The 24,174-nt window shown below is 40.5% G+C and overlaps 1 protein-coding gene across 2 annotated transcripts in view; it reads left to right on the top strand.

The window, feature by feature from the left end:
• Positions 1-15,342: 15,342 nt before the first annotated feature.
• Positions 15,343-24,174, top strand: part of SHFL (shiftless antiviral inhibitor of ribosomal frameshifting) — a 40,310-nt gene continuing 31,478 nt past the window's right edge. The window contains exon 1 of one of the 2 annotated variants that reach the window (XM_066593555.1): positions 15,343-15,438. Coding sequence is in view for 1 of the 2 variants with exons in the window: in XM_066593554.1 (XP_066449651.1) it covers positions 15,409-15,438 (30 nt within the window). In the remaining variant the exon portion in view is untranslated. The remainder of the gene's footprint in view (positions 15,439-24,174) is intronic. The other variant, XM_066593554.1, reaches the window with a different exon arrangement.

Genomic DNA, 24,174 nt, shown 5'->3' with positions numbered 1-24,174 from the left:
GAGCATGTCGTGGGTATTTGCATGCGCAAAAAATTCACGCAAGCGCGCCCTTATTGACTTCAATGGACAATTAAGTTAAATTAGTTTAATATGTGCCGTGTTCGTGCGCAACACAGGAATATAGAGCGCCCTGCTTATTATTTTTTTGGGGGGGGGGGGATGAAACACGAAAATGTGAATGAACCAATGGGTTCTATTTAGAGATGAGCGAACGTACTCGTTTAGGGCGATTTCGCAATCGAGCATCGCTTTTTTCGAGTAACTGACTACTCGGGCGAAAAGATTCGGGGGCGGCGTGGTGGAGCGTGGGGTAGCAGTGGGGAACAGGGGGGAGCTCTCTCTCTCTCTCCCCCTCCCACTCCCCTCTGCAACCCCCCGCTCACCCCCGGCGCCCCCCGAATCTTTATGCCCGAGTAGTCAGTTACTCGACAAAAGATCTGCTCGATTGCGAAATCGCCCTAAACGAGTACGTTCGCTCATCCCTAGTTCTATTCACTGCATATTGCACAGGTAGGCCTGTGTCACACGGGTGTATTCGCACCGCATTTTGCGCACGTGAATCGAACCCATTGACTTTAACGGATGTGTTCACATGAGAATATTTTGTGCGTGCAAAAAAAAACACGCAGCATGATTTGTTTTCGTGCGCATATTCGCACGGAAATAGCACATATCGAACTAATTAACTTAATTGCTCGCTGCAATTAATAGAAGCATGCTCCTGTTTTTTTGCGCACACAAATGCGCACGATGTGCGGACCCACAAAATGCAGTAACATACACACAGCTGTGCACAAAAATGCAACGCCATGACGCTAAGGGCGACCTAACACGGGCGTAAGCACATAAATACTCTTGCTATCGCGAGGCATATATGCGCTACGCAGGGTGCACGATTGCGGGCTATTGCGCCCATATCGGTGCATTTTACTGTATTTTATTGCGCTGCGGGACTGCTCACACTGGCGCGGTCCCGGCAGCACCATGTTTGAGTAGACGGGTTCTGTGTGTGATTTCATGTCTTCAGTGCGCAATTGCACCCAAAACTAGAGCACGCCAAAAAGCCCCGAAATGCGCTCGGAAAAAAAACACGTGAAGAAAACCATTGGAGTCAGTGGAGGCGGGCCTAATACGCAGCGCAAATGCATGCGTACATGTGCTTACACCCATGTGAAACCGGCCTAAACTTGTTAGAGGCACAGGCTGTTACTCTCGGCCTGCCTTGTCCTCCATGCTTTACCCTGCATCTGTTCTTTTAACCCCTCCTTTGATAATTATGATACGACTAATTGGTTATGGTACTACTAATAAGTCCAGTCTGGCTGCATTTTTATCGGGGTCTACAGAATCAAAAATACCCATTGTCAGATGCTTAGACTGTTGCAACTTGTTGGTCACTGTCCTCCATGCTTTACGCTGCATCAGCACTCTTGAAGTTTCGTTTCTTGGTAGCCCCATGTCGGTGTTGGCTCGCACTCTCTGGACCTTGACGCTTCGCAGCACATCAGTGTTTTGGGATGAAGGATAAAGTGTAGCCTCATATTTGCTGAACCAAAGGTGAACCGCGGCTCTGATGTTAGGAGATTGTATAGACTTTACTTCCCTAATAGGACCCATTGCCCCACCAAAGGGGCAGAGCGCAGACCCTGGACTAGTGATGGGGGGGCAAAGTCTAAGAAAGCCCCAAATAAAAAAAGTGTGTTCCCTTACACCAAGAAGGGATATAAAGGGTAATACTGCCATAATCCAGCCAAATAATACTGCCATACTGTTCTTCTATAGGCTACATTAACTTATAAGTAAACTCCGTAACCACACTAAGCTGTTCCCATCCTCTTGCATAGAGCAGTGCGCCCATCGCGGGCATGTTTGGCTGGTAAGGAGACTCCCTTTAAGCACTATATGGTGGTATTTTTTAGGAATTGTAGTATAATATAGGAACTATATGGTAGTATTAATTGGACTGCATATGGTAGTATTATCTTGGCTGTATATGGTAGTATTATCTTGGCACTACATGGCAGCACTAAGTCGGCTGTAACTGTTAGTATTTTGTTGGCACTGTATAGTGGTATGTATGGTGCATATGGTACTATCTTAGCACTACAGCCCATTACTGGTTGGGCTGTATAGGATTTTCTTGGCACTGTAAGCTAGTATTATGTAGGCTGTATATAGTAGTATTAGCTTGGCATTATATGGTGGCACTAAGTGGGTTGTACACATTAGTATTTTCTTGACTATTTATGATGGTATTATATGACAATATTATCTTGGCATCATAGGGAGGGCATTGAGTGCACTGTAAATGTTAGGCTTTCTTGGCACTATATAGCAGTATTATGAAAGCTATAAATGATCTTATTATCTTAGCACTATATGACGGTATTAATGGTCTGTATTTGCTAGGATTTTCTTGGCACTATATGGTAGCATTAAGTAGTCTGTATATAGTAATATTATCTTGTCTCCATATGGAGGGCATTAAGTGGGCTGTATATGGTAATATTGTCTTGGCACTATATGGTAGTATTACATGGGCTGTATATGGTAATATTATCTAGGTACTATAGGGTGGTATTAAATGGGTTGTATATGGAAATATTATCTTGGCACTATATGGTGGTATTACACGGGCTGCATATGGTAATATTATCTTGGCACTATATGGTGATATTTCATGCACTGTATATGGTAATATCTTGGCACTATATAGTGGTATTACATGGGCAGTATATGGTAATATTATCTTGGCACTATATGGTGGTAATAAATGGGATGTATATGGCAATATTATCTTGGCACTATATGGTGTTGTTAGATGGGCTGTAAATGGCGGTATTATTTTGGCACTCTATGGTGGTATTACATGGACAATATATCTTAATATTATCTTGGCACTATATGGTGGTATTACATGGGCTGTATATGGTAATATTATCTTGGCACTATTTGGTGGTATTACATGGGCTGTATATGCAAATATTATCTTGGCACTATATGGTGGTATTACATGGGCTGTATATGGTAATATTATCCTGGCACTATATGGTGGTATTACATGGGCTGTATATAGCAATATTATCTTGGCACTGTATGGTGGTATTACACGGGCTGTATATGGTAATATTACATTGGCACTATATGGTGGTATTAAATGGGCTGCATATGGCGGTATTATCTTGGCACTATATGGTGGTATTACATAGGCTGTATATGGTGGTATAATCTTGGCACTATATGGTGGTATTACATGGGCTGTATATGGTAATATTATCTTGGCAAAATATGGTGGTATTACATGGGCTGTATATGGCGGTATTATCTTGGCACTATATGTTGGTATTACACGGGCTGTATCTGGCAATATTATCTTGGCACTATATGGTGGTATTACACGGGCTGTATATGGTAATAACGTGGCACTATATGGTGGTATTAAATGGGCTGTATATGGTAATATTATCTTGGCACTATATGGTGGTATTACATAGGCTGTATATGGTGGTATAATCTTGGCACTATATGGTGGTATTACATGGGCTGTATATGGCAGTATTATCTTGGCACTATATGGTGGTATTACATGGGCTGTATATGGTAATATTATCTTGGCACTATAGGGTGGTACTACATGGGCTGTATATGGTAATATTATCTTGGCACTATAGGGTGGTATTACATGGGCTGTATATGGAAATATTATCTTGGCACTATATGGTGGTATTACATGGGCTGTATATGGCGGTAGTATCTTGGCACTATATGGTGGTATTACACGGGCTGTATCTGGTAATATTATCTTGGCACTATATGGTGGTATTACATGGGCTGTATATGGTAATATTATCATGCCACTATATGGTGGTATTACATGGGCTGTATATGGTAATATTATCTTGGCACTATATGGTGGTATCACATGGGCTGTATATGGCAATATTATCTTGGCACTATATGGTGATATTACATGGGCTGTATATGGCGGTATTATCTTGGCACTATATGTTGGTATTACACGGGCTGTATCTGGTAATATTATCTTGGCACTATATGGTGGTATTACACGGGCTGTATATGGTAATATCTTGGCACTATATGGTGGTATTAAATGGGCTGTATATGGTAATATTATCTTGGCACTATATGGTGGTATTACATAGGCTGTATATGGTGGGATAATCTTGGCACTATATGGTGGTATTACATGGGCTGTATATGGCAGTATTATCTTGGCACTATATGGTAGTATTACATGGGCTGTATATGGTAATATTATCTTGGCATTATATGGTGATATTACATGGGCTGTATATGGTAATATTACCTTGGCACTATATGGTGGTATTACATGGGCTGTATATGGCGGTATTATCTTTGCACTATATGTTGGTATTACACGGGCTGTATCTGGTAATATTATCTTGGCACTATATGGTGGTATTAAATGGGCTGCATATGGCGGTATTATCTTGGCACTATATGGTGGTATTACATGGGCTGTATATGATGGTAATATCTTGGCACTATATGGTGGTATTACACGGGCTGTATATGGTAATATCTTGGCACTATATGGTGGTATTAAATGGGCTGTATATGGTAATATTATCTTGGCACTATATGGTGGTATTACATAGGCTGTATATGGTGGGATAATCTTGGCACTATATGGTGGTATTACATGGGCTGTATCTGGTAATATTATCTTGGCACTATATGGTGGTATTACATGGGCTGTATATGGTAATATTATCTTGGCACTATAGGGTGGTACTACATGGGCTATATATGGTAATATTATCTTGGCACTATAGGGTGGTATTACATGGGCTGTATATGGAAATATTATCTTGGCACTATATGGTGGTATTACATGGGCTGTATATGGCGGTATTATCTTTGCACTATATGGTGGTATTACATGGGCTGTATAGGGAAATATTATCTTGGCACTATATGGTGGTATTACATGGGCTGTATATGGCGGTATTATCTTGGCACTATAGGGTGGTATTACATGGGCTGTATATGGTAATATTTCCTTTCCACTATATGGTGGTATTACATGGGCTGTATATGGTAATATTCCCGTTCCACTATATGGTGGTATTACATAGGCTGTATATGGTAATATTATATTTGCACTATAGGGTGGTATTACATGGGCTGTATATGGCAATATTATCTTGGCACTATAGGGTGGTATTACATGGGCTGAATATGGTAATATTATCTTGGCACTATATGGTGGTATTACATGGGCTGTATATGGAAATATTATCTTGGCACTATATAGTGGTATTACATGGGCTGTATATGGCGGTATTATCTTGGCACTATATGTTGGTATTACATGGGCTGTATATGGTAATATTATCATGCCACTATATAGTGGTATTACATGGGCTGTATATGGTAATATTATCTTGGCACTATATGGTGGTATTACATGGGCTGTATATGGCGGTATTATCTTGGCACTATATAGTGATATTACATGGGCTGTATATGGTAGTATTATCTTGGCACTATATGGTGGTATTACATGGGCTGTATATGGCGGTATTATCTTGGCACTATATGTTGGTATTACACGGGCTGTATCTGGTAATATTATCTTCGCACTATATGGTGGTATTACACGGGCTGTATATGGTAATATCTTGGCACTATATGGTGGTATTAAATGGGCTGTATATGGTAATATTATTTTGGCACTATATGGTGGTATTACATGGGCTGTATATGGCGGTATTATCTTGGCACTATATGTTGGTATTACACGGGCTGTATCTGGTAATATTATCTTCGCACTATATGGTGGTATTACACGGGCTGTATATGGTAATATCTTGGCACTATATGGTGGTATTAAATGGGCTGTATATGGTAATATTATCTTGGCACTATATGGTGGTATTACATGGGCTGTATATGGCAGTATTATCTTGGCACTATATGGTGGTATTACATGGGCTGTATATGGTAATATTAGCTTGGTATTATAGGGTGGTACTACATGGGCTGTATATGGTAATATTATCTTGGCACTATAGGGTGGTATTACATGGGCTGTATATGGTAATATCTTGGCACTATATGGTGGTACTACATGGGCTGTATATGGTAATATTATTTTGGCACTATAGGGTGGTATTACATGGGCTGTAAATGGAAATATTATCTTGGCACTATATGGTGGTATTACATGGGCTGTATATGGTAATATTAGCTTGGTATTATAGGGTGGTACTACATGGGCTGTATATGGTAATATAATCTTGGCACTATAGGGTGGTATTACATGGGCTGTAAATGGAAATATTATCTTGGCACTATATGGTGGTATTACATGGGCTGTATATGGCGGTATTATCTTGGCACTATATGGTGGTATTACATGGGCTGTATAGGGAAATGTTATCTTGGCACTATATGGTGGTATTACACGGGCTGTATATGGTAATATCTTGGCACTATATGGTGGTATTAAATGGGCTGTATATGGTAATATTATCTTGGCACTATATGGTGGTATTACATGGGCTGTATATGGCAGTATTATCTTGGCACTATATGGTGGTATTACATGGGCTGTATATGGTAATATTAGCTTGGTATTATAGGGTGGTACTACATGGGCTGTATATGGTATTATTATCTTGGCACTATAGGGTGGTATTACATGGGCTGTAAATGGAAATATTATCTTGGCACTATATGGTGGTATTACATGGGCTGTATATGGTAATATTAGCTTGGTATTATAGGGTGGTACTACATGGGCTGTATATGGTAATATTATCTTGGCACTATAGGGTGGTATTACATGGGCTGTAAATGGAAATATTATCTTGGCACTATATGGTGGTATTACATGGGCTGTATATGGCGGTATTATCTTGGCACTATATGGTGGTATTACATGGGCTGTATAGGGAAATGTTATCTTGGCACTATATGGAGGTATTACATGGGCTGTATATGGCGGTATTATCTTGGCACTATATGGTGTTGTTAGATGGGCTGTAAATGGCGGTATTATTTTGGCACTCTATGGTGGTATTACATGGACAATATATCTTAATATTATCTTGGCACTATATGGTGGTATTACATGGGCTGTATATGGTAATATTATCTTGGCACTATTTGGTGGTATTACATGGGCTGTATATGCAAATATTATCTTGGCACTATATGGTGGTATTACATGGGCTGTATATGGTAATATTATCCTGGCACTATATGGTGGTATTACATGGGCTGTATATAGCAATATTATCTTGGCACTGTATGGTGGTATTACACGGGCTGTATATGGTAATATTACATTGGCACTATATGGTGGTATTAAATGGGCTGCATATGGCGGTATTATCTTGGCACTATATGGTGGTATTACATAGGCTGTATATGGTGGTATAATCTTGGCACTATATGGTGGTATTACATGGGCTGTATATGGTAATATTATCTTGGCAAAATATGGTGGTATTACATGGGCTGTATATGGCGGTATTATCTTGGCACTATATGTTGGTATTACACGGGCTGTATCTGGCAATATTATCTTTGCACTATATGGTGGTATTACACGGGCTGTATATGGTAATAACGTGGCACTATATGGTGGTATTAAATGGGCTGTATATGGTAATATTATCTTGGCACTATATGGTGGTATTACATAGGCTGTATATGGTGGTATAATCTTGGCACTATATGGTGGTATTACATGGGCTGTATATGGCAGTATTATCTTGGCACTATATGGTGGTATTACATGGGCTGTATATGGTAATATTATCTTGGCACTATAGGGTGGTACTACATGGGCTGTATATGGTAATATTATCTTGGCACTATAGGGTGGTATTACATGGGCTGTATATGGAAATATTATCTTGGCACTATATGGTGGTATTACATGGGCTGTATATGGCGGTAGTATCTTGGCACTATATGGTGGTATTACACGGGCTGTATCTGGTAATATTATCTTGGCACTATATGGTGGTATTACATGGGCTGTATATGGTAATATTATCATGCCACTATATGGTGGTATTACATGGGCTGTATATGGTAATATTATCTTGGCACTATATGGTGGTATCACATGGGCTGTATATGGCAATATTATCTTGGCACTATATGGTGATATTACATGGGCTGTATATGGCGGTATTATCTTGGCACTATATGTTGGTATTACACGGGCTGTATCTGGTAATATTATCTTGGCACTATATGGTGGTATTACACGGGCTGTATATGGTAATATCTTGGCACTATATGGTGGTATTAAATGGGCTGTATATGGTAATATTATCTTGGCACTATATGGTGGTATTACATAGGCTGTATATGGTGGGATAATCTTGGCACTATATGGTGGTATTACATGGGCTGTATATGGCAGTATTATCTTGGCACTATATGGTAGTATTACATGGGCTGTATATGGTAATATTATCTTGGCATTATATGGTGATATTACATGGGCTGTATATGGTAATATTACCTTGGCACTATATGGTGGTATTACATGGGCTGTATATGGCGGTATTATCTTTGCACTATATGTTGGTATTACACGGGCTGTATCTGGTAATATTATCTTGGCACTATATGGTGGTATTAAATGGGCTGCATATGGCGGTATTATCTTGGCACTATATGGTGGTATTACATGGGCTGTATATGATGGTATTATCTTGGCACTATATGGTGGTATTACACGGGCTGTATATGGTAATATCTTGGCACTATATGGTGGTATTAAATGGGCTGTATATGGTAATATTATCTTGGCACTATATGGTGGTATTACATAGGCTGTATATGGTGGGATAATCTTGGCACTATATGGTGGTATTACATGGGCTGTATCTGGTAATATTATCTTGGCACTATATGGTGGTATTACATGGGCTGTATATGGTAATATTATCTTGGCACTATAGGGTGGTACTACATGGGCTATATATGGTAATATTATCTTGGCACTATAGGGTGGTATTACATGGGCTGTATATGGAAATATTATCTTGGCACTATATGGTGGTATTACATGGGCTGTATATGGCGGTATTATCTTTGCACTATATGGTGGTATTACATGGGCTGTATAGGGAAATACTATCTTGGCACTATATGGTGGTATTACATGGGCTGTATATGGCGGTATTATCTTGGCACTATAGGGTGGTATTACATGGGCTGTATATGGTAATATTTCCTTTCCACTATATGGTGGTATTACATGGGCTGTATATGGTAATATTCCCGTTCCACTATATGGTGGTATTACATAGGCTGTATATGGTAATATTATATTTGCACTATAGGGTGGTATTACATGGGCTGTATATGGCAATATTATCTTGGCACTATAGGGTGGTATTACATGGGCTGAATATGGTAATATTATCTTGGCACTATATGGTGGTATTACATGGGCTGTATATGGAAATATTATCTTGGCACTATATAGTGGTATTACATGGGCTGTATATGGCGGTATTATCTTGGCACTATATGTTGGTATTACATGGGCTGTATATGGTAATATTATCATGCCACTATATAGTGGTATTACATGGGCTGTATATGGTAATATTATCTTGGCACTATATGGTGGTATTACATGGGCTGTATATGGCGGTATTATCTTGGCACTATATAGTGATATTACATGGGCTGTATATGGTAGTATTATCTTGGCACTATATGGTGGTATTACATGGGCTGTATATGGCGGTATTATCTTGGCACTATATGTTGGTATTACACGGGCTGTATCTGGTAATATTATCTTCGCACTATATGGTGGTATTACACGGGCTGTATATGGTAATATCTTGGCACTATATGGTGGTATTAAATGGGCTGTATATGGTAATATTATTTTGGCACTATATGGTGGTATTACATGGGCTGTATATGGCGGTATTATCTTGGCACTATATGTTGGTATTACACGGGCTGTATCTGGTAATATTATCTTCGCACTATATGGTGGTATTACACGGGCTGTATATGGTAATATCTTGGCACTATATGGTGGTATTAAATGGGCTGTATATGGTAATATTATCTTGGCACTATATGGTGGTATTACATGGGCTGTATATGGCAGTATTATCTTGGCACTATATGGTGGTATTACATGGGCTGTATATGGTAATATTAGCTTGGTATTATAGGGTGGTACTACATGGGCTGTATATGGTAATATTATCTTGGCACTATAGGGTGGTATTACATGGGCTGTATATGGTAATATCTTGGCACTATATGGTGGTACTACATGGGCTGTATATGGTAATATTATTTTGGCACTATAGGATGGTATTACATGGGCTGTAAATGGAAATATTATCTTGGCACTATATGGTGGTATTACATGGGCTGTATATGGTAATATTAGCTTGGTATTATAGGGTGGTACTACATGGGCTGTATATGGTAATATAATCTTGGCACTATAGGGTGGTATTACATGGGCTGTAAATGGAAATATTATCTTGGCACTATATGGTGGTATTACATGGGCTGTATATGGCGGTATTATCTTGGCACTATATGGTGGTATTACATGGGCTGTATAGGGAAATGTTATCTTGGCACTATATGGTGGTATTACACGGGCTGTATATGGTAATATCTTGGCACTATATGGTGGTATTAAATGGGCTGTATATGGTAATATTATCTTGGCACTATATGGTGGTATTACATGGGCTGTATATGGCAGTATTATCTTGGCACTATATGGTGGTATTACATGGGCTGTATATGGTAATATTAGCTTGGTATTATAGGGTGGTACTACATGGGCTGTATATGGTATTATTATCTTGGCACTATAGGGTGGTATTACATGGGCTGTAAATGGAAATATTATCTTGGCACTATATGGTGGTATTACATGGGCTGTATATGGTAATATTAGCTTGGTATTATAGGGTGGTACTACATGGGCTGTATATGGTAATATTATCTTGGCACTATAGGGTGGTATTACATGGGCTGTAAATGGAAATATTATCTTGGCACTATATGGTGGTATTACATGGGCTGTATATGGCGGTATTATCTTGGCACTATATGGAGGTATTACATGGGCTGTATAGGGAAATGTTATCTTGGCACTATATGGAGGTATTACATGGGCTGTATATGGCGGTATTATCTTGGCACTATATGGTGGTATTACATGGGCTGTATGTGGTAATATTATCTTGGCACTATATGGTGGTATTATATGGGCTGTATATGGTAATATTATTTTGGCACTATATGGTGGTATTACATGGGCTGTATATGGTAATATTATCTTGGCACTATAGGGTGGTATTACATGGGCTGTATATGGTAATATTATCTTGGCACTATAGGGTGGTATTACATGGGCTGTATATGGTAATATTATCTTGGCACTATATGGTGGTATTACATGGGCTGTATATGGAAATATTATCTTGGCACTATATAGTGGTATTACATGGGCTGCATATGGCGGTATTATCTTGGCACTATATGGTGGTATTACTTGGGCTGTATATTGTAATATTATCTTGGCACTATAGGGTGGTATTACATGGGCTATATATGGTAATATTATCTTGGCACTATAGGGTGGTATTACATGGGCTGTATATGGAAATATTATCTTGGCACTATAGGGTGGTATTACATGGGCTGTATATGGCGATATTATCTTTGCACTATATGGTGGTATTACATGGGCTGTATATGGTAATATTATCTTGGCACTATATGGTGGTTTTACATGGGCTGTATATGGTAATATTACCTTGGCACTATATGGTGGTATTACATGGGCTGTATATGGCGGTATTATCTTGGCACTATAGGGTGGTATTACATGGGCTGTATATGGTAATATTTCCTTTCCACTATATGGTGGTATTACATGGGCTGTATATGGTAATATTCCCTTTCCACTATATGGTGGTATTACATAGGCTGTATATGGTAATATTATCTTGGCACTATAGGGTGGTATTACATGGGCTGTATATGGTAATATTATCTTGGCACTATAGGGTGGTATTACATGGGCTGTATATGGTAATATTATCATGCCACTATATAGTGGTATTACATGGGCTGTATATGGTAATATTATCTTGGCACTATAGGGTGGTATCACATGGGCTGTATATGGCAGTATTACCTTGGCACTATATGGTGATATTACATGGGCTGTATGTGGCGGTATTATCTTGGCACTATATGGTGGCATTACATGGGCTGTATATGGCGGTATTATCTTGGCACTATATAGTGGTATTACATGGGCTGTATATGGTAGTATTATCTTGGCACTATATGGTGGTATTACATGGGCTGTATATGGCGGTATTATCTTGGCACTATATGTTGGTATTACACGGGCTGTATCTGGTAATATTATCTTCGCACTATATGGTGGTATTACACGGGCTGTATATGGTAATATTATCTTGGCACTATATGGTGGTATTACATGGGCTGTATATGGTAATATTAGCTTGGTATTATAGGGTGGTACTACATGGGCTGTATATGGTAATATTATCTTGGCACTATAGGGTGGTATTACATGGGCTGTATATGGTAATATTAGCTTGGTATTATAGGGTGGTACTACATGGGCTGTATATGGTAATATTATCTTGGCACTATAGGGTGGTATTACATGGGCTGTAAATGGAAATATTATCTTGGCACTATATGGTGGTATTACATGGGCTGTATATGGCGGTATTATCTTGGTACTATATGGTGGTATTACATGGGCTGTATATGGTAATATTATCTTGGCACTATATGGTGATATTACATGGGCTGTATATGGTAATATTATCTTGGCACTATATGGTGGTATTACATGGGCTGTATATGGCGGTATTATCTTGGCACTATATGGTGGTATTACATGGGCTGTATAGGGAAATGTTATCTTGGCACTATATGGAGGTATTACATGGACTGTATATGGCGGTATTATCTTGGCACTATATGGTGGTATTACATGGGCTGTATATGGTAATATTATCTTGGCACTATATGGTGGTATTATATGGGCTGTATATGGTAATATTATTTTGGCACTATATGGTGGTATTACATGGGCTGTATATGGTAATATTCCCTTTCCACTATTTGGTGGTATTACATGGCTGTATATGGTAATATTCCCTTTCCACTATATGGTGGTATTACATGGGCTGTATATGGTAATATTATCTTGGCACTATAGGGTGGTGTTACATGGGCTGTATATGGTAATATTATCTTGGCACTATAGGGTGGTATTACATGGGCTGTATATGGTAATATTATCTTGGCACTATATGGTGGTATTACATGGGCTGTATATGGAAATATTATCTTGGCACTATATAGTGGTATTACATGGGCTGTATATGGCGGTATTATCTTGGCACTATATGGTGGTATTACATAGGCTGTATATGGCGGTATTATCTTGGCACTATATGGTGATATTACATGGGCTGTATAAGGTAATATTATCTTGGCACTATATGGTGGTATTACATGGGCTGTATATGGCGGTATTATCTTGGCACTATATGGTGGTATTACATGGGCTGTATATGGTAATATTATCTTGGCACTATATGGTGGTATTACATGAGCTGTATATGGTAATATTACCTTGGCACTATATGGTGGTATTACATGGGCTGTATATGGCGGTATTATCTTGGCACTATATGGTGGTATTACATAAGCTGTATATGGTAATATTATCTTGGCACTATATGGTGGTATTACATGGGCTGTATATGGAAATATTATCTTGGCACTATATGGTGGTATTACATGAGCTGTATATGGTAATATTATCTTGGCACTATAGGGTGGTATTACATGGGCTGTATATGGTAATATTATCTTGGCACTATATGTTGGTATTACACGGGCTGTATCTGGTAATATTATCTTCGCACTATATGGTGGTATTACACGGGCTGTATATGGTAATATCTTGGCACTATATGGTGGTATTAAATGGGCTGTATATGGTAATATTATCTTGGCACTATATGGTGGTATTACATAGGCTGTATATGGTGGTATAATCTTGGCACTATATGGTGGTATTACATGGGCTGTATATGGCAGTATTATCTTGGCACTATATGGTGGTATTACATGGGCTGTATATGGTAATATTATCTTGGTACTATAGGGTGGTACTACATGGGCTGTATATGGTAATATTATCTTGGCACTATAGGGTGGTATTACATGGGCTGTATATGGAAATATTATCTTGGCACTATATGGTGGTATTACATGGGCTGTATATGGCGGTATTATCTTGGCACTATATGGTGGTATTACATGGGCTGTATATGGTAATATTATCTTGGCACTATATGGTGATATTACATGGGCTGTATATGGAAATATTATCTTGGCACTATATAGTGGTATTACATGGGCTGTATATGGCGGTTTTATCTTGGCACTATATATTGGTATTACATGGCCTATATATGGTAATATTATCATGCCACTATATGGTGGTATTACATGGGCTGTATATGGTAATTTTATCTTGGCACTATAGGGTGGTATTACATGGGCTGTATATGGCGGTATTATCTTGGCACTATATGGTGGTATTACATGGGCTGTATATGGTAATATTATCTTGGGACTATAGGGTGGTATTACATGGGCTGTATATGGCAATATTATCTTGGCACTATATGGTGGTATTACATGGGCTGTATATGGCGGTATTATCTTGGCACTATATGGTGGTATTACATGGGCTGTATATAGTAATATTATCTTGGCACCATGTGACAGTGATATGTGGGCTGAAATGACAAACAGAATTGTGAGGGGACTGCAGGAGGACCCCACAGATCACAGTGATGGCCTATCCTAATTGTCCCTTTATCACCTGCTAACTGCTGCACTCCTGGGAGTTGTAGTACTACAATGTATTGCATTGGGCAGCCATGGAGCTACAACATCTCTTGGGTATAGAAACAGCCGTGTAGAACTACAGGGTCCAGCATTTCCTACTAAGGTTTGCTGGGATGTCTAGTTCTTCAAGGTAATACTACAAGACCAAGCATCTCCCACTGCCCCCCGTGTAATCCCACAGGCACTGAACTTGTTCTGCAGTAGAATTACAAGTCCCAGAAACACCTGTAGTAGAAGCCCCTGCTGTGCGGTCCGGGGGTCCCCCGCGTGCTGGGACTTGTAGTCCCGCGGTCACATGACAGCCCGTGTATACAGTGCGGGCGACGAGACAGAATCTCCTCCTCTCTTCCTCCTGTGACGGGCGGACCCGGAACAGTCAGCAGCTGGAGAGCCGCGGCCCAGCGCCGAGCACAGCGGAGGATGCAGGGCAACAGCGCCGAGGAGCTGGAGGCGAGTACACTGCAAGCAGGGGTTACTGCAGTCTACTGTACACTGCAAGCCGGGCTCACTAGTCTGTCTACTGTACACTGCAAGCCGGGCTCACTAGTCTGTCTACTGTACACTGCAAGCCGGGCTCACTGCAGTCTGTCTACTGTACACTGCAAGCCGGGGCGCACTGCAGTCTGTCTACTGTACACTGCAAGCGGGACTTACTGCAGTCTACTGTACACTGCAAGCCGGGCTCACTACAGTCTGCCTACTGTACACTGCAAGCCGGGCTCACTACAGTCTGCCTACTGTACACTGCAAGCCGGGCTTACTGCAGTCTACTGTACACTGCAAGCCGGGCTCACTTCAGTCTGTCTACTGTACACGGCAAACCGTCTACTGTACACTGAAATCTGCCTTCTGTACACTGCATTCCCCTTTTTGTGTACTGCAATCAGTCCTCAATGCACTGTGGTCTGTCTACTATACACTGCATTCCATCTTCAATGCACTGTATACTGTATTCCCTCTTCTGTACACTGCATTCCCCTTTTTGTGTATGTACTAAGTTCTGTGTACGGCATTCTGTCTTCTGTGTAGCCCATATTGTGTGTTGCGTTCTATACACTGCATTACACAATCTGTGCACTGCATTAGTTGTTCTGTGTAGCCCATACTACGGTGCGTTCTATACACTGCATTACACAATCTGTGCACTGCACTCTGCGGTCTGCACGCTGCATTTGGTGTTCTGTGCACTGCATTCTGTTGTATATTCTTGGTACTGGATGATCTCTGGGCACGGTGTTCTGTCTCATATTCTCCTGTGATCTGTGTGTTGTATCCTCAGTATATAATGTTCTGCACTGTATACTCTGTGCACTGCATTGATGTTTGCTCTGTGTGCTGATGCTCTATATTTTGTGTTCCTTGTACCCCCCCCCCCCCCCCCCCCGCGTGCTATATGCTTTATATTCCGTGCTGTATTATGTGGTGTGTTGTGTGTTCTGTCTTGTATGTTTTGCCTTTCTTCTCAGTTTTATGTATTGTGTGCTTCATGCTGTATTCTCCGCTCTGCATTGTGTATTACATGCTATATGTGTCATACTGTATATACATTCTGTGCTTCATGCTGTATTCTCCGCTCTGCATTGTGTATTACATGCTATATGTGTCATACTGTATATACATTCTGTGCTTCATGCTGTATTCTCCGCTCTGCATTGTGTATTACATGCTATATGTGTCATACTCTATATACATTCTGTGCTTCGTGCTGTATTCTCCGCTCTGCATTGTGTATTACATGCTATATGTGTCATACTCTATATACATTCTGTGCTTCGTTCTGTATCTCCCTGCATTGTGTATTACATGCTATATGTGTCATACTGTATATACATTCTGTGCTTCGTTCTGTATCTCCCTGCATTGTGTATTACATGCTATATGTGTCATACTCTATATGCATTCTGTGCTTCGTGCTGTATCCTCTGCTCTGCATTATATATTACATGCTATATGTGTCATACTGTATATACATTCTGTGCTTCGTGCTGTATCTCCCTGCATTGTGTATTACATGCTATATGTGTCATACTCTATATACATTCTGTGCTTCGTGCTGTATCCTCTGCTCTGCATTGTATATTACATGCTATATGTGTCATACTGTATATACATTCTGTGCTTCGTTCTGTATCTCCCTGCATTGTGTATTACATGCTATATGTGTCATACTCTATATACATTCTGTGCTTCGTTCTGTATCTCCCTGCATTGTGTATTACATGCTATATGTGTCATACTGTATATACATTCTGTGCTTCGTTCTGTATCTCCCTGCATTGTGTATTACATGCTATATGTGTCATACTCTATATGCATTCTGTGCTTCGTGCTGTATCCTCTGCTCTGCATTATATATTACATGCTATATGTGTCATACTGTATATACATTCTGTGCTTCGTGCTGTATCTCCCTGCATTGTGTATTACATGCTATATGTGTCATACTCTATATACATTCTGTGCTTCGTGCTGTATCCTCTGCTCTGCATTGTATATTACATGCTATATGTGTCATACTGTATATACATTCTGTGCTTCGTGCTGTATCTCCCTGCATTGTGTATTACATGCTATATGTGTCATACTCTATATACATTCTGTGCTTCGTGCTGTATCCTCTGCTCTGCATTGTATATTACATGCTATATGTGTCATACTGTATATACATTCTGTGCTTCGTTCTGTATCTCCCTGCATTGTGTATTACATGCTATATGTGTCACACTCCGTCTATGGTACATTCTGTGCGCTATATGTATCTGTATTCTGTGCGCTATATGTATCTATTCTGTGCGCTATATGTATCTGTATTCTGTGCGCTATATGTATCTGTATTCTGTGCGCTATATGTATCTGTATTCTGTGTGCTATATGTATCTGTATTCTGTGCGCTATATGTATCTGTATTCTGTGCGCTATATGTATCTGTATTCTGTGCGCTATATGTATCTGTATTCTGTGCGCTATATGAATCTGTATTCTGTGTGCTATATGTATCTGTATTCTGTGCGCTATATGTATCTGTATTCTGTGTGCTATATGTATCTGTATTCTGTGCTCTATATGTATCTGTATTCTGTGCGCTATATGTATCTGTATTCTGTGCGCTATATGTATCTGTATTCTGTGCGCTATATGTATCTGTATTCTGTGTGCTATATGTATCTGTATTCTGTGTGCTATCTGTATTCTGTGCGCTATATGTATCTGTATTCTGTGCGCTATATGTATCTGTATTCTGTGCGCTATATGTATCTGTATTCTGTGTGCTATATGTATCTGTATTCTGTGTGCTATCTGTATTCTGTGCGCTATATGTATCTGTATTCTGTGCGCTATATGTATCTGTATTCTGTGCGCTATATGTATCTGTATTCTGTGCGCTATATGTATCTGTATTCTGTGCGCTATATGTATCTGTATTCTGTGTGCTATATGTATCTGTATTCTGTGTGCTATCTGTATTCTGTGTGCTATATGTATCTGTATTCTGTGTGCTATATGTATCTGTATTCTGTGCGCTATATGTATCTGTATTCTGTGCGCTATATGTATCTGTATTCTGTGCGCTATATGTATCTGTATTCTGTGCGCTATATGTATCTGTATTCTGTGCGCTATATGTATCTGTATTCTGTGCGCTATATGTATCTGTATTCTGTGCGCTATATGTATCTGTATTCTGTGTGCTATATGTATCTGTATTCTGTGCTCTATATGTATCTGTATTCTGTGCTCTATATGTATCTGTATTCTGTGCTCTATATGTATCTGTATTCTGTGCGCTATATGTATCTGTATTCTGTGTGCTATATGTATCTGTATTCTGTGCTCTATATGTATCTGTATTCTGTGCGCTATATGTATCTGTATTCTGTGCTCTATGTGTATCTGTATTCTGTGCTCTATATGTATCTGTATTCTGTGCGCTATATGTATCTGTATTCTGTGCGCTATATGTATCTGTATTCTGTGCGCTATATGTATCTGTATTCTGTGCGCTATATGTATCTGTATTCTGTGCGCTATATGTATCTGTATTCTGTGCTCTATATGTATCTGTATTCTGTGCTCTATATGTATCTGTATTCTGTGCGCTATATGTATCTGTATTCTGTGCGCTATATGTATCTGTATTCTATGCGCTATATGTATCTGTATTCTGTGCTCTATATGTATCTGTATTCTGTGCGCTATATGTATCTGTATTCTGTGTGCTATATGTATCTGTATTCTGTGTGCTATATGTATCTGTATTCTGTGTGCTATATGTATCTGTATTCTGTGCTCTATATGTATCTGTATTCTGTGCTCTATATGTATCTGTATTCTGTGCGCTATATGTATCTGTATTCTGTGTGCTATATGTATCTGTATTCTGTGCTCTATATGTATCTGTATTCTGTGCGCTATATGTATCTGTATTCTGTGTGCTATATGTATCTGTATTCTGTGCGCTATATGTATCTGTATTCTGTGCGCTATATGTATCTGTATTCTGTGCGCTATATGTATCTGTATTCTGTGCTCTCTTCTCTCCCCCATGTCGTAGATTCCGTGTTTTATGTTCTATCTATTATGTTTTGTGCTTTATGATCTTTTTTGTTGTGCGCTATATTCTCTATGTAGTATATATCATGGTGATATAGGCTGTGGATATACTCGGTATCGCTGTCTGCTGGCGTTCATAGCACATAGTCATGTATATTACGCTACGGCTCGGGCCCCCGTTGAGCCTTCCCATCTGGGCCGGACCCCGGATGGCTCCGTTTGCTGTCATTACTGCAAGTTTTGGTCTCTGTTTCAGAAAGTTTATGTTTGTTTTCGCCGTTTTGTGCGGACAGAATAACCCCGCCGAGGGCGCTGCTCTGTCCGGCCAAACCGCTGAAGAGGAAGGGAAACCTGCTGAGACGGAGACCAGCACTGCCATCAGATCGCTATCGATGGCCTGCTGAGCTCTGGGATTCCATCTGATCGACGCTTTCGGCGCGGGGAGCTTGAACGTCGAGTGGGGATTGTAGCCTTAAAGGGGTTTCCCACCTGCACTATATTGCTAGAATATTCCACCGTCGGTGAAGATCTGACCGCTTGGTCTATCACCGATCATAAGAATGAAGGGGGCGCCCTAACTCACTTCCCATATGTTTCCTTGCATCATGCCAAGAGGGAGATGATGTTGTGCAGAAGAATGGGTCCCAGTGGTGACAAAAGGAGTAGTTGTGACCGACGGAAGGTTGGCTGGCTCATGTATTCAACATTCTGGAAAATGAGGAAGTGCGGTCGAACCTTGTTGTTGTAGCAGAGCTGAGTTTGTCATCTGGCATGGTGTGGTGTTTAATCTATGCTTTTTTACAGTATTAACACCTGCAGAAACCAACATGCCCAAAAATATGAGAACCTGTGTAAATCATACCGCAGAGAAATGTGTGCGCAGTGAAAAACCGTAGACACACGTATGCGCAAATGTATAATCACTGCTTACGGACAGTCCAGGAGTCAGGGACAGGCGTACACTTTCTGTGTATGTATCTTGTACACTCAGGTGGACCTACACACCACATTTGGCTATTTTTGAGTAGTTCTATCAGGATTCTGACCAAGGGCGAATGATTTTTATATATGTCCTCATCTTCACAGTTCGTTCCCCCCCAAATACCACTACCCTAATGTGTTCTTAATCACACATAGTGCTTATCTCTTCTTCGTCACACCTCAAAATAAATTCAGACCCCTAAACAAGTATTGACCCCCATAGACACCCCCCCTAAAATATATACAAACCCCAGCTAGACCCCCGAATTAATTCAGACGACAGGCTAGCTCTTAGAATTCAGACCCCTCAGCTTAAAATAAAGAGACCTCAAAAGTTATACAGACCCCAAAGTAAGTGTAGACCCCAGACCTGACCCCAAAATAAATACAAACCTCAAACCAGACCCCAAAATAAATCCAGACCCATAACCCGAAATAAATATAAACGTCAAGTGCCAAAAAAACTACCGACCCCAGACCAGACGCCCATTAATACAGACTCTAAAATACAGGCGCTGGACCCTGAGGCCGGTCTCACACGACCAGATTTGGATTGCGGAATCCGCTATCCTCACCTGCATAGACGATCCGCGGTATTCTGCACCCATTAACAAGAATAGAGCATCGGTGTGTCCGTTCACAGGAGCGGACTGCGATTCGCATCTCCGGACATAAAATCACAGCATGCTCTATTCCCGTGCGGATTCCACATGGACATATACAGACAACAGATGCCAAAATAACGTCCAACCCCAAATACAGACCCCAGACCTGACTCACAAACAAATACAGACCCCAGACCTGACTCCCAAACTACTACAGACCCCAGACCTGACTCCCAAACTACTACAGACCCCAGACCTGACTCCCAAGCAAATACAGACCCCAGACCTGACTCCCAAGCAAATACAGACCCCAGACAACTACAGACCCCAGACCTGACTCCCAAGCAAATACAGACCCCAGACCTGACTCCCAAGCAAATACAGACCCCCACATATATACAGACAACAGACCCGTAACCAGAAAGAAATACAAACATTAGATGCCGAAAAAAACTACTGACCCCCAGACCAGACTCAAAAATAAATACAGACCCCCAAACCAGATCCCAAAATGAATACAATCAGACCCCAAACACAAAAGCAGAGCCCAGATTAAATATAGACCTCAGACTTTAACCCCTTAGTGAACAAGGTTTTTTCCTTTTTTTTGCATTTTAATTCCCCCCACCCACCCTCCTTTAAAAAAAAAAAAAAGCGTAATTGCATTATTTTTCCATCGACGTCGCTGTATGAGGGCTTGTTTTTTGCGAGAGGAGTTGACTTTTTCAGTGCTGCTATGTAAGGGCTTATTCAGACGACCGTATGTCGGCTGGGTTTTCACGCCCAGTTGATATACGGCGTCTCTCTCTGCAAGGGGAGGAGGCAGGAAGAGCCAGGAGCAGGAACTGAGCTCCCGCCCTCTCTCTGCCCCTCGCCACTGTTTGCAATGGGAGGGGGTGGGAGCTCAGAGCACTGCTCCCGGCTCTTCCAGCCTCCTCCCCCTGCAGAGAGAGATGCTGTATATCGGCTGGGCGTGAATACCCGGCCAATATACGGTCGTCTGAATAAGCCCTAATATAGCATATAATGTACTGAAAAAACGTTAAAAAAAATGAAATTCTGACATCTTCGGTGCGTCTTGTTTCTACGGCACACAAACTGCAATATTCTATGGGTCAGTACGATACCAAAATTCTATAGTTTTTTTTTTTGCTGTACTAGTATTTTTTACCAAAGATATTAAATTTTTTTCAATTATTTTCTGCCGCCATCTTCTGCGCACAATAGCTTGAATATTTTTCCGTCGAGCTCATCTTTCACAGTACGTCCTGTTGTTTGCGTTGTGGAATATATTCAACTTTTTGATTGCTTTTTGTTGCATTTTTTTCTTGGAGACAGAATGACCAAAAAAAAGCGCATTTCTTGCGTTCTTTATTAATTTTTTTCTGACTACGTTCACCGTGCAGGGTAAATAATGCATTACTTTGATAGATCGGACTTTTACGGACACAGTGATACCAAATAGATACTTTTGTCATATTATTTATATACTTTTATTGGAAATATGGCAAATATGGGGGGGGGGGGGTTGAACTTTTATTACTTTAAAAAAAAAAAAAAATTAGTAAAACGTTTTTGTCCTTATTTTTAAAGTCCCCACAGGGGACAACGACTAGCGATGCTTTGATCACTCCCGGCTGCCATGACACCCGCACGGCTTCCTGCTTTCTTCGGGGGATTTAAATGCCGCTGTCAGAATTGACAGTGGCATTTAAAGGGTGAACAGCTCCAGTGAGCTTCATGCACCCGCGATGTATGAAGGGAGGTCGCCCTGTGATCTCCCTTTATACACATCCTGTATCTGCAGGATGTTTTAAAAAAACATTAGAGCGGTCACTAAGGGGTTAAATATATGTAGACCCTAAACCACACCCCAAAAGAAATCCATATCCCTTAAACAAATACAGTCCCCGGACCAGACCTCAAAATAAGTGCAGACCCCAGACCAAACTGGAGAAGACTTTTGAGAATCCCATGAATGGCATGGAAACAAGTCAAGCCTAACCTTCTACTCGAAGCTAGAGTCTCCACCCTGAAGCTTCATCTAATTTTGGATGAGATCTTGGAGGACTTGGTGTGGCCCTCTGACATAATTGAGTTACTGGGAACACTTCATGCCCCTGCTGGATATGGTCAGAGGGCCAGGAGCTTTCTTCGACAGTCTCAAGTGATGACCAGGATTTTCAGTGCGCCCTTGAAGGATCTGCTCCATGAAAGGGTGTTGTCCTAAGTGAACAACTCCTCTAAGGATCAGGATTTGTTTCAGATCTGGAGTGGTGGAGCAGGTTACTTGGAAATGGACCTGGTTATGGTCAAGAGGCGATGGAGAGCAGAGTAATGATATACAAACAGAAGCAAGGACAACAGAGGTCAAGGCGGAACTCAGGATTTGTAAGACTGCGGTCACGTTGAGGGTTAGACGCACTTTAAGGTTTCTGTTACAGATGATGAAGGAAGAAAGGAGAAAAAGAGAAAGCCACTCCATGGAGAGCAAAGCAATAAGTCACGAAGGACTAAGAACAGTTCCTCTGTCCAGGATTGCATTATGGATCAGTTATCTTTCAAAGCAATCTGCAGCCCCCTCTGATATGATGCAGAAGCTTTCTAGCATGCGGAAGCTTACTGGCATTGAGTAGTAGAATAATGCCTTTCCGCATAATGGCAGGTGTAGAATGAGGCACTATAGGCTCTGAAGAAGCCAAGGACATTGAATCCCTTTGTCTGTGCTTTTTAAGAATATAATTAAAGTTCTTGTTTCATGATCCTGGTGTTGAAGTTTCGTGCCTAGAAATGCGGCAGATATGCCATACCTCGCGTTCGCCCTACTTTCTAGTTCTTCAAACGGAACTACAAAGACACCTGTGCACAGATAAATACTTTGGGAGGCAGAGGAGCACAATGTGGCTTTGACTACTGTAAAGTTACCTCTCATCCCTCGTGATCCGCTGATACCCGTTCCTCTGTAAAGACCCATTCAGATGAGACTTCTTCTTAAGTAGAAAACAAAGGTTGGATCAAAGCGGGCGTTAGTCAATTGTGAGGTGGCAAC

Source organism: Eleutherodactylus coqui, chromosome 2, assembly GCF_035609145.1.
Source record: "Eleutherodactylus coqui strain aEleCoq1 chromosome 2, aEleCoq1.hap1, whole genome shotgun sequence".
Taxonomy (NCBI): Eukaryota; Metazoa; Chordata; class Amphibia; order Anura; family Eleutherodactylidae; genus Eleutherodactylus; species Eleutherodactylus coqui.
The sequence above is the reverse complement of the archived record's forward strand: the minus strand, read 5'-3'. Positions and strand labels throughout refer to the sequence as shown.